Consider the following 12,500-nt stretch of genomic DNA (forward strand, 5'->3'; position numbering starts at 1 on the left):
TACTTTTTACCTTCAATAAGACCAGCTAGACTGTCTAAAAATAGAAAAATCCAAACTGGAGTCTGGAGAAGCTTACAAGGAAAAGGACGATGAAATATTGAGATTACAGGTAAGGAATTCGTGACTACGCTGTTCCTTGTTTCCCCTGTCGTTCAAATACAAATGTTGCTGATTGAATCTTGTAAAATTATTTTCTTTAATTAAATAATTTGTCCCAACCCCCCCCCCCCAAACAAACAAACAAACAAACAAACTTGTCCTTCACATATCGGATTTAAATGACCCTCCGTCTTGACAAACACTCTCATGCCTGGGACCTCGCGAGAATACGGCAGTTAACTGGTTAATGATGAAGCTAAGTGTAAATGTTTTCAATCACGTGGACGTTTTGGTTTTTCTCTTTTTTTCTATACTTTAAAAAAGGATAAATTTGACATAAAATAGAATCATATGAGTAATTTTTAAAAATTAAATCATTTGAAATTTATTGTCGATAGTGTTGATTAAATGAAATTTTTAAAATCCCCAAACAAACGCTACAACGTCCATAGCATTGATTTTCGAGCAATGGTCCATGCAGTTTTTTATCTCTTATTTTTTCTTGTAATTTATGTTTGATCCTCTAAATCTTTAATCTTTTAAAATGTGTTTTTAGTTTTGTAGAATTCGATAGAAAATCTCACTTGATGTTACAATATCACGTTTCTTTTTTGCTTTCTTCCAGACAGAAATGGACAACTTAAAGACCAATCTGGCACCTTTGAGGAGGAAATAGTCAGGTCCAAGGAGACGATTGCCCAGCAAGGATGTAAACTGAGGCTTGTAGACAACGACAGGTTCAACATGCAGCAACAATTCAAGGAAGATCTTGCCAAGGTGAGATTCAGTACAATTCTGTCGTACTCTGAAAACAAATTACAAAATACATTAAAACAAATTTTGGTCCAAATATTCATTCTTTAATAAATATCTACGGCCCTCTTCTTGTAAAACAACTCTCAAACTTAGACTTCCTCCGAAGAGGAAGTTTTCTTGCCAAATATGTACAAACGTGTTTTTAAAAAAGATTATTTTAAAATTGTAGAAAAGGGATTTTTCACACTAGAGTCTTGTCGGGCGTGTCAAGCCAATATAGCAAAGACAAAATGAAATATAAATGTTTTCTGGTAAAAATAAAAATAAATTTGTTGTCAGAAATCATGTTTATTTTCTTCTACCAAATCAGATCATATCTCATATCTTAGCAAATAGGCAATATGCGACGTGCACTTATTTGCAGGTCTGATAACCCAACTGGTTATGGTTTCCTTGTTGTAATAGAAACACTCCCAAACCACCACAAAGTATTGTCCAAAACAACAACGTTAAAACAAGCCCATAATTGCATCTGGTCTTAGACCTGCAAATATGTTGCACGTCAGTAATATTCATTTAGAGTCTAGATGATAAATAAGACCATTATGAGATTATGAAGTTATTTTTTTTAAAACACAACAATACGCAAATTTATGTTTAAAACGGATACATTGAATATTTTAGGCATTACCCCCCCCCCCCAACAAAAACAAAACAAAACAAAAACAAAAACAAAAAACAAAAAACAAATTTAAAACACAAACAAACAAACAAAACAACAAAGACACGTATCAAATGAAGTGCCTTGCTAATTGTACATAACAAAGAAAGGGTATTCATCATTTTTATATATTATCATCATAGTTCCTCATCAAAGACAATATTGAAGGCCTAAATTGAAAAATCTAAGTTTGTTCCAATGAGTTATTTTCTTTTTTTTTCTTCTAGATTTCCCAATCAATGAGACGAGATGTCGAGAAAATACGAGACGTTATGAATCATCAATACTACGAAATGAAGATGCTCCGAGAACAAAATGAAGACCTCCGTAGTGACATACGTGAGGTGAAAGATCTTCTGGTCAGTGAGATGCAAGCAAAAGGCAAGCAAAAGGGAAACCCTGCAGGACTGGATTCCCGATTTCCTAATGTCAAGGACGACAAGCACAGACATCCTCATGGAAGGAAAAAGCCATAAGACAATGAAACATTATTGTATGCAACTTCAAAAAAAAAAAAAAAAAAAAAGAAAGAACAGATACGGAATAATCCGTCCAAGTTTTATGTCATGTGCATTTCAAATGCATTTAAAATTTGGCTGTTCTCAAAATGCGCCATTAGTTCTGCGATAGAATGGGTTTGCAGTATATGGGTAATCAATCGGACTCATTTGTAATATTTTCTTTCAAAAAAATCACTAACGTTTTTAAAAATCTGTTATAGAAAAAAATACCAAACATTTGTTGGAGTTATCTTTTACCCCATGTAAAAATGAGTGATGTTGTCCAAACGCAGCAATTCTACTTTTACCCCCGCCCCACCCCGTTTTGAGATGTTATGCCTCTTAACTTCCACGTTTAAACTATTTCATTTTATATAAACAGGTCTCAATTTGACGTTAATACATAGAATTATTGTGTGTTACATTAATTTAAGTACCCAAGTACCCAACGATGCATTTACAAACCACCTTATTGAAAGAGCAATGAGATAGAAAAATCAATTTAAAAAGTTTTGGAAAGCAGCTCTGCATAAAAGATTTTAACACTCTCTGTACCCTTGACCCTTTTCTAGACACCTTCCTGCATCTGCCTTTGTATATCACTACTGTGCGGCTATGTGGTCTTGTGGTATGACACTCGCTTTTGGATCGGAAGGTCCTGGGTTCGAGCCTCGCGCTCGACGCATAGTTAAGTCTTTGGAAAAGACTCTTTACTCACATTTTCTCACCGTACTCAGGTGTAAAATGAGTACCTGGCCGTTAACAGCGTTGTCTTTGTCCGAAAAATTGTCATATCGCCTAACAGGCGTCATGTCTCGTCCTACATGTTAAATGTTGCTGTTGACCAGGGACACCTGGTTAAGTGGATATTGCGCTATATAAAAGCTCAATTATTATTATTATTATATTATTACTAAGATATGCCGATTTGAAGTCGTGCATTTAAAAGCTTAAACACCATGAAGTCTCATTAGTGATCTAACACTCGAGTGCCTTGAACCAAACAATCGGTCACATAGATCTTTATTTATATTTATGATTATTTTTTTTTTAATCAAGTTTTCAATGATGAGCTGGCCATGACACTGCTATGAGTGATGACGTAAATAATACATGTAAAGGACATGGTCGAGTGTTTGCCATATCTTGACTTTTGGAAATATCAAGGGATTATTTTAAATTAACAATATCAGTGACTACATAAATGCTTTATTTTACATTGTGTTCTTGGCATTACCATTAACACGCTTTATAATGAGCTAGAGTTTGTATAAATATGTAAATAAGAAAATATTTTTGACGCTTGAAAATGTCTCATTACTTGACAAAATGACATGTAAAAATATGATAAAAACCATAAATGTTACCCACCGTCTCAAATAGGTATAATGATGGCATGAACAAATTTGTGAAAATTGAATCTATGGTCAAACATAAAACTCGGATTATGGCTAAACGTATGAAGTGGATAATAGTTTTTAAACTGCCATTAACCAGAATTTCTTAATCCGATCCCTTTAACCATTTAATTGGCGTACTCAGGAGAAATATCTATTGGTTTAAATGATCCTCATGTTGGCAAAAACTATTAAAACTGTGACTTCGCAAAGTCCCAGATTTGAGAGCCTTTGCCGAGATGAGAGTCAATTAAGCCAATCGATATTTGAAAAACTATTTTTTGGGGCCAAATAATTAAAATGTTTTTGTCCAGAGTACGGCAATCAACTAGTTAACTTTGAACTAACTTTCTTGGTGTCCACTTAGACATACTACCAGATTGAGGCGGTAGGTCACAGTTTGCTCCAATGTGGATTGAACTAGAGACTCACACACACACATACACATACATATATATATATATATATATATATATATATATATATATATATATATAGAGAGAGAGAGAGAGAGAGATGTAAATTAACATAAGAAATGTATCGAAGAGTCAAATTTAGAAGCAGGCACTGGTGTGTGTAAGATGATGATTTGGAAAAGTATGTGTGAAACAGTAACAGAAAGAGCAAGAAAATAGAATACAAAAAAAAATAATAAAATAGAAAAGTCAGTCCTTGAAATGGCTATTTTTTTGTATTTTCCTTTCTTGCTTTGTCTGGTACTGTTTCATACACCATTTTTCAGATATGAAATTTGCATGTATTTGCCCAATTGATGTTGGTACAAAGCAATGTGCTGTAATTAAAACATTCCATTGTGATTTCCTGGACTCTTCAACATTCTTTCCATACTAGGACAATAACGTTCGGTGTGGAGGGTGAGGGGGGGGGGGGTGTCTTAATCTATAAAGCGCCTGAGTGATAAACAAATCACTGAGGAAATCACTGAGGCCTGTTCTTTTTCAACCACTTACGCCTCCATCGCAATCTTCTGTTTGGGTGGTGTGGTTTAATCTAGCTAAGATCTTATAGAAAGAACTCTACAGTAAACATATCCATTGTGATTCTCAGCTTCATGCAAGGGACACCAGGATAATCTCTGATGTATAGTGAACAAAACAATCATACTGTTCAAAGCACTTTACAACGCCATACTACTACTCCTACTCCTACTCCTACTACTACTACTACTACTACTACTACTACTACTACTACTACTACTACTACTACTACTACTACTACTACTACTACTACTACTACTACTACTACTACGACTACTACTACTACAACTACTACTACTACTACTACTACTACTACTACTACTACTTCTACTACTACTACTACTACTACTACTACTACTACTACTACTACTACTACTACTGCTACTAGAGCACCAGACCACAAAGTCACACAAACCTAACATTTGGGACTTTCTGACGCGGAGTATCGGTCGTTATTTAAGTAAAACTTATCTCCCGAAAAAATGTTTAAAGTGTTTTACCAGTGTGAGGCAGTATAGTTTCAATAGATAGAATGCGCTTGGCCAATGAGTTCACAACATTGCCATCCGGAAGTAAAACGGACCAACACACAAACTCTGTGTAACCATGAACTTTTATAGTCTGGTTAATACAGTTTAGTGAGAACAACTCACAAACGCGGATGGCAAAAACAATAACAAAGGCCTGAGTGACGTCATCTGCATACTATCTATAGATAATGTGCGTTTGGCTAAGAAACTCACAACATTGCCATCCGGAAGTAAAACGGACCCCCACACAGAACTTGAACTTTTATAGTCTGGTAAATACAATTTAGTGAGATTTACTCATAAACATGGATGGTAAAAAACAATAACAAAGATCTGAGTCACGCATAGAATTAAACGAATGAGAATACGTACGAAGCCTAAAAAGTGTCCACCAATGAAAGCATTCAGCGCCATTTTGTTGTTGGCTGAGAATGTAGTAATTACCATTCATTCGGTATCTATGTCAACATAACGACACAAGAAAAACAACAAACAATATCAAAATCCACAATAAAATGTTTCAGAACTGTTGCGTATATTTTTGGCACAACGAAGCTGTCAAAAAATGAAGTTAGAGAATGTGTGTAATCATGTATTATAATAACCTGTAATGTGTTTTCCAACCACCACATCATCTACTACTACAACCACCACCACAATATCATCACTAACACTACTACTACAACCACCAGCCCACATCATTATCACTACCATACTACTACAACCACCACCAGCACATCATCATCACTACCACTACTACAATCACCACAACCACATCGTCATCACTACCACTACTACTACAACCACCACCATATCATTACCATTACCACTACTACTACAACCACCACCACATCACTACCTCAACTACTACAACCACCACCACAATAGCATCACTACCACTACTACTACAACCACCACAACCACATCGTCATCACGACCACTACTACTACAACCACCACCATATCATTACATTACCACTACTACTACAACACCACTACCACCATATCATTACCATTACCACTACTACTACAACCACCACCACATCATCATCACTACCACTACTACTACAACTACAATCATCACCACCACCACATCATTATCACTATTACTACTACAACTACAACCACCACCAACACCACATCACCTCACTAACACTCAGTACTACAATCACTACCATTAGGTTTTGGAGCTTTACTTCATTTGAAATAAGGAAACTTCGGAATTGTATTTGGCATTGTGTTTATATATCATAATATAATTCTAATCAGTTATCTATTTAGAACTAGATACTATACAATATGTATGCCAAATACCACCCCAATTCCCCTGTCTTGTGTGCGGGAATTCCTCTTTCGGCATTGAAATTGAGTGTGAGAGAGGTCATCACTACACACATAAACAACAGAAACAATTTAAAAACAAGACTATGACACGCAACCACTCACACACGAGGCTATACTATTTATCCTTTTCTCTATATAGAATAGGACAAGACAAACAATAGCTTGACTCTCGCTACACTTCGCATTGATGTTTGTCGTCTCACGAGTTCAACTCTCGGTCGACCTGTCAATATTCCTTTTTGCCTCGGACGTAATCATTAATAGAAGTTGTGTGGTTTTGACCGTGAAGAAAACCTAAGAAGTCACATTTATATCATTTTAGAGAGATCGTTTTGAATAATTTTGAGTTAAACGAGCGAGCAGCAACTTGTTTTCATGAACGGCCGATCAGCGCTTGTTTACTATAGTAACGCGATTCCCAGCCAACATCAAAATGGCGGATATTTTTCTCATCGAGGCCGCTGGTTGGTTAGCCAATAAGAGCACCGTACGTCAACTTCATTCTATGTATAGAAATAAATCAGGGAGTAATCTATAGAAGGAAGGAAATTGACGTCATTCAGCTCTTTGTTATTGTTTTTAACCAGGCATTTTGATGATTAGTTTTAATTAGATTGTATTAATTCGGCTACTAACGTCTAAGGTTACAGATGTCAGTTTTTAAAAACTCTTATCTATTCAAAAGAATGAAAGTTGAAAATTCTGGAAGCAGGCAATCGTGCCAGATATCAAAGAAAGAAAAATATAAAATAAAAAATCGTCCCAAAGAATCAGCCTGTCTCGATCTTTGGGACGAGGTTTTCTGTCTGCTTTCTTTGTTTGGGGCTGATTTATCTGATTTAATATTTTTTTCCCGTGGGTTTAATCCAAATGCCACCTATGATGTTGTAGGACGGTGGCAATGGTGGTGGTGGTATTGATAATAATGATGGTGATGGTGTCACCATCATCGTCATCATCATCATCATCATCATCATCATCATCATCATCATCATCATCATCATCATCATCACCACCACCACTAAGTAAACAATACTTAAGTCCATCCATACTGGATAAAAGTAACGAAAAATAATTCTATACCGATGATTGACGGACAAAGCTCGTCCATACTGGCCAAGAGTGGACAAATGCACTTTTTGTTCTGAGCCATCTGATGATGATGATGATGATGATGATGATGATGATGATGATGATGATGATAATGATGATGATGATAATGATAATTATGATGATGAAGATGATGATGATGATGATGATGATGATGATGATGATGATGATGATGATGATGATGATGATGATGATGATGATAATGATGATGATGATAATGATAATTATGATGATGAAGATGATGATGATGATGATGATGATGATGATGATGATGATGATGATGATGATGATGTTGGTGGTGGTGGTGATGGTGGTTTTTATAAAGGAAGCTAATATCAATGGCTTAACCGAAAAATCCTCTGGTGAAATAAAGCGATGTTTACCCACTTAAATCCCAACTTTGCACAACTATTAGTCTGTATCGCGGCGTCCCCAATGATATTCGGATATTCTGTCTTTGTTCAATGAGGCATGCATACGTCATACTCCCAATAAGAAAAGCCCTTTAAAGGGAACAATAGTTTAAAGGGAGAGCCCCATCAAAACATCAAACCAAAACTCAATTATTTGTTATCTACAGTCAAACAACTTCCAAGATTTGTTTATCCTTCTGATTGTCTACTGGCGAATGATATCATTTTGAGAAATACAAATTTTGAAATTCACTTCTTTGTGATTCGCGACATAGATGAGACGTCGTCGCCTTTTGTTGTTTTTTTTTTTATCTAACCCTTTAAATGCAGGGTTCGATTTTGTTTTTCATCTGACAACACATCTTACCATTTTCAGTAAGAGGTCAGTTCATACTATATGACTCGCCCAACTCGCTTCTTTGTTTTCCTCTCTTAGGAGAAACGGGTAATTAAACCCAAAAAAAAAAAAAGATTATTATAGTAATTTCAGTGTCGTTTGAACGAAATTCGGTCATGCCGTTAATGGGGTTAATCTGCAACTAGGTCGTGTAAACAATTGTGACATGAATCTTCCAATGTTTAATAATATTGCAGTCATCAGACAGATTTTGTTGTCACGGTGTTATCACACCGAGAAATGATCGGCCCTTTAACCAGTTGACTGTCGTACTCTGGAAAAAACACGTATTTAAAAATTTGGCCAGAAAACTCGTCCTTCAAATATCGATCGGCTTAAATGGCACTCATCTCGGCAAAAACCCTCAAACCTGGGATAATGGGAAGTCGCAGGTTTGAGAGTTTTTACCAAGATGAGTTTCATTTAAATCGATCTATTTTTGAAGGAGTTTTCTGGCTCTCTTTTTAAATACGTAAATACGTGTTTTTCTAGAGTACGACAGTTAACTGGTAAAATAGCTCTAGATAAAGAGACTTCCATACTGCATTGGTAGCACAACTTTAAAAGGTTTTTCACCCGTGTTAACCTTGTTGGGTTTTTAGGGGTTCGCTTATACTTATATTTATATTGGTGCAGGAAAGAACGAAATCATTATAATTTGAACAATGACACTGACTTAGGGAAGGAGGATAATTTATTTGTAATGTGCTTTAAGAAGATAATATTTTATTCAGAACGAGATTGTGATAAAATGTAGATTGATAAACGAATGGAATTTCTTTAACATCGATGAGGAATCGAGCCATTATATTATACTTGAACCTTGGAGGTTTGTCGATTAAAGAATCCTCTCTAGGTAAGTCATTATATTGCTGAGAAAAAATAGAAGAAAAAAACCATCCCAAAAAATCAGTCGACCTCGACTTGGGATAGAACCTCAGACCTTCTGATTACCGGTCAGGCGTGCTACCATTGGTAGCACGTCTGACCGGTAATCAGAAGGTCTTAGGTTTGATTTCCAGTCGAGGTCGACTGATTTTTTTGAATGGTTTTTTTTCTTCTATTTTTCTTTCTTGCTTTGTCTGGCACCTTTCACACACACTTGTTCAGATTTTTGCTTTTAATAAGGTACTAAGTGTGATGTCGAAAACCTGGTTTTAATCTCATTGGCAGTGTAAAGCCACTCTTCCCGGGGACTGGACACCTACAAACTTTGTGTCATTGATCTTCTGGTTTCAGAGTGATGGCATTTTATTTTCTAGTCTAAATTTTCAGATGAATTTTATTTGATGCATGGGGTATCCCGGGATCCTAGTGCCTATTATTTTATTTCAATGTGTACAGAGCCTCTTTCTAAATTTTTTTTATAATCGTGGTCCGCTATGAACTACCACTTTTATGCTGATGATACACAAATGTATAAAAGCAATACTCCTGATAATATTTTTCTTTTACAAAAATCGGTTGGAAATTATGTTGTTGAGGTAAGAAGTTGGATGGATATAAATAAATTTAAACTTAACAATGAAAAACAGAAGTAATGTTATATGGGACAAAGAAACATGGTCCTTTCCAGCTGATGAACTTAGATATCAATGGCAAATCTATAGAATCAAGTAAAACCATCAGAAATTTTGGAGTATTTTTAGATAGCGATTTTGGCATGAATTCACATGTTGATAATCTATGGAAAAGTTTACATTCACATCTCAAGAAAATTGCTAATGTACGAACCTACTTGACCAAAGATGTAACGAAATACCTAGTTACAACATTTATATTATCAAGATTAGATTATTGTAATTCTCTTTTCGCTGGGATAACTAAAGATAAATTTTAAGACTTCAAACAATTCAGAATAGTGCTGCAAAATTGATTACAAAACTAAAGAGATATGAACATTCGCTGCCAATTCTATTTGAATTGCATTGGTTGCTAGTGAAAGAAATAGTTAAATAAAGATCGCCTTTATCTGATTTAAATGCTTAAATGGTTTAGCACCTAGAAATCTTAATGAATTCATAAATGTTTATTCTGCATCTAGATTACTACGGTCTTAATCTGACCACACTAAACTTCGAGTAAACAATAAATCAAATTATTTATTTTATGGCGGGATATCGTTTCAACACTTGGTCCTGAAATATGGAACGATCTTCCCAGGGCTATTCCTGAAGCATCAAATGTTAATGGTTTTAAATCAAAGCTTAAACATTTATTTTTTATTAAAACATATTTTAAAGTCTCTGTCGATGTTTTACGTTTATTTGATATAGATAGATGTTATTTTGTTTGTTTGTTTTTGTTTTGTTTTTCTCTCCTCTTTTTCTTTTGAGTAATAACTGAAAGTTTGTCTGTTTGTGTGTGTGTTTGTGTGTGTGTGTGTGGGGGTGGGTGGGTGGGTGTGTGTGTGAAATTATTGCCTGGTACCTATGCCTCTGTCACCCATTTCCAATCAGCAATCCAGTCCACCTTATTTACTATACTAACATGGCTTTCGTAATTATAAAACTAAATATTTACAGGGAATAAATAGACCGACCTAGTCGTTCAATGGGTTTTTGTGTCCACCACCTCACTATAAAACTATGGAAAGTCCGAGTTATATTTAACTACTCGCTGCCTCATGATTTTTCCCAACTGTTTGCTTTAACTTTTCCGCTTTGCTTCCGTGTACTCCGTGTTTTGGTTGGGATTTTTATTTTTCTCTTTCTTATCGCCCATATGTTTTCTTTGTGCCGATGACAAATAATATCACTAACGGTTCCAAGTCTTTACAACACATACGTTAATCTCTACACAGTCCCCATGTAACCTGTACACACGTAAGCCGTCGCGTAAGCAATACGCACTGTCCTTGGTTCCCTCCCAAAATCTTTTTACTATGACCCACCTATCCAGTTCCCCCCCCCCCCCCCTCCCACTCCTACCCCAACCCCGTTCTTCAGAGCGCCCATGCTTGACCTCCGATAAGGCGCTCAGACAAATCAATCGCACTTTATCGATTATCACAGATCGAACTGCAAAATATGAATATGGCGACTGAGAGTAGGGACAGGGGACTTAACCACGGCAGGTGATAATAGCAGGTACCAGTAACACTATAGAGATCACTGGCATTTCTTTAATAGCCGTGTTGGGGTTGGACATTTTGTGTATTATATATTAATGTTTCATTCGTAAAAGGAAGTTATGGTTTGCATGTTGCCAAGTTTCAACTAACAAAGTTTAACAAAGATATGATAACACTGCCTACCGAGCCCTTATCTTTATATGATATGAACGGTATGTATATATTATAAATGTGAATCTTTATACTGATAACACACATTTCTAAATATATACCTATATAAGGGTTTGTATCCGCAGAAATGCAAGATATTGTGTATATTCAATACTTAGAGATGGTTTCAGGAACAGATACAGAGGGTGAGACGAGTATAATCAAAAGCTGTTTTCACGACAAGATATGATTTACATTTTATATAAACTCAAACAATTACCAAAACACTTTTTAAAGTTTAATTATTAGGTAGATTGTAGGTGGTTGACATCACTTTCACGACAAGATATGATTTACATTTTATATAAACTCAAACAATTACCAAAACACTTTTTAAAGTCTAATTATTAGGTAGATTGTAGGCGGTTGACATCGCTGTTAATTCTTTTTTTTTTCTTAGGGCAGCTAAAGAGGTGATTAATATATATCGACACATCTTAAACGGATAACTTTACTGATACGTTTAAATGCTGCATATGCCTGTTCGTATTATCTACTACAAATATTGTAGAAAGCACCAGTTGAAACAAATTCAATGCGTACATTTTTTGTAGTCAAACACCCATATTCTCTAGTATGTATTAAATTTTATTAACATAGTGGTTGTTTGCTTTGTATGTATGTATTTATGTCTGTATGTGTGTATGTATGTATGTATGTATGTATGTATGTATGTATGTATGTATGTATGTATGTACGTAGTAGTAGTACGTACGTAGTACGTAGTATGTATGTAGTATGTATGTATGTATGTATGTATGTATGTATGTATGTATGTATGTATGTATGTATGTATGTATGTATGTATGTATGTATGTATGTATGTATGTATGTATGCATGCATGTATGTATGTATGTATGTATGTATGTATGTATGTATGTATGTATGTATGTATGTATGTATGTATGTATGTATGTATGTATGTATGCATGTATCGGCATGATGTATTTGT

General features: G+C 35.2%; 1 protein-coding gene and 1 pseudogene across 6 annotated transcripts in view; both read left to right on the plus strand.

The window, feature by feature from the left end:
- LOC144967039 (uncharacterized) overlaps positions 1 to 2,109 on the plus strand; it is an 8,086-nt pseudogene extending 5,977 nt beyond the window's left edge. Inside the window, exons 5-7 of the transcript XR_013644311.1 lie at positions 21 to 109; positions 725 to 876; positions 1,804 to 2,109. The product of XR_013644311.1 is annotated as an uncharacterized LOC144967039 (transcript). The remainder of the gene's footprint in view (positions 1 to 20; positions 110 to 724; positions 877 to 1,803) is intronic.
- Positions 2,110 to 8,463: 6,354 nt separating this feature from the next.
- Positions 8,464 to 12,500, plus strand: part of LOC144967045 (uncharacterized) — a 19,834-nt gene continuing 15,797 nt past the window's right edge. Inside the window, exons 1-2 of one of the 5 annotated variants that reach the window (XM_078903820.1) lie at positions 8,464 to 8,551; positions 8,901 to 9,120. In XM_078903820.1, coding sequence (XP_078759946.1) covers positions 9,054 to 9,120 — 67 coding nt within the window. In that variant the 5' untranslated portion in view covers positions 8,464 to 8,551; positions 8,901 to 9,053. Of the gene's footprint in view, positions 8,552 to 8,793; positions 9,121 to 11,253; positions 11,550 to 11,633; positions 11,694 to 12,500 lie in introns of those variants that run through there. The other 4 variants (XM_078903812.1, XM_078903848.1, XM_078903838.1 and 1 more) reach the window with 4 other exon arrangements.

Source organism: Berghia stephanieae, chromosome 1 (assembly GCF_034508935.2).
Source record: "Berghia stephanieae isolate SIO BIC M18660-M18661 chromosome 1, UCSD_Bste_1.3, whole genome shotgun sequence".
Classification (NCBI taxonomy): Eukaryota; Metazoa; Mollusca; class Gastropoda; order Nudibranchia; family Aeolidiidae; genus Berghia; species Berghia stephanieae.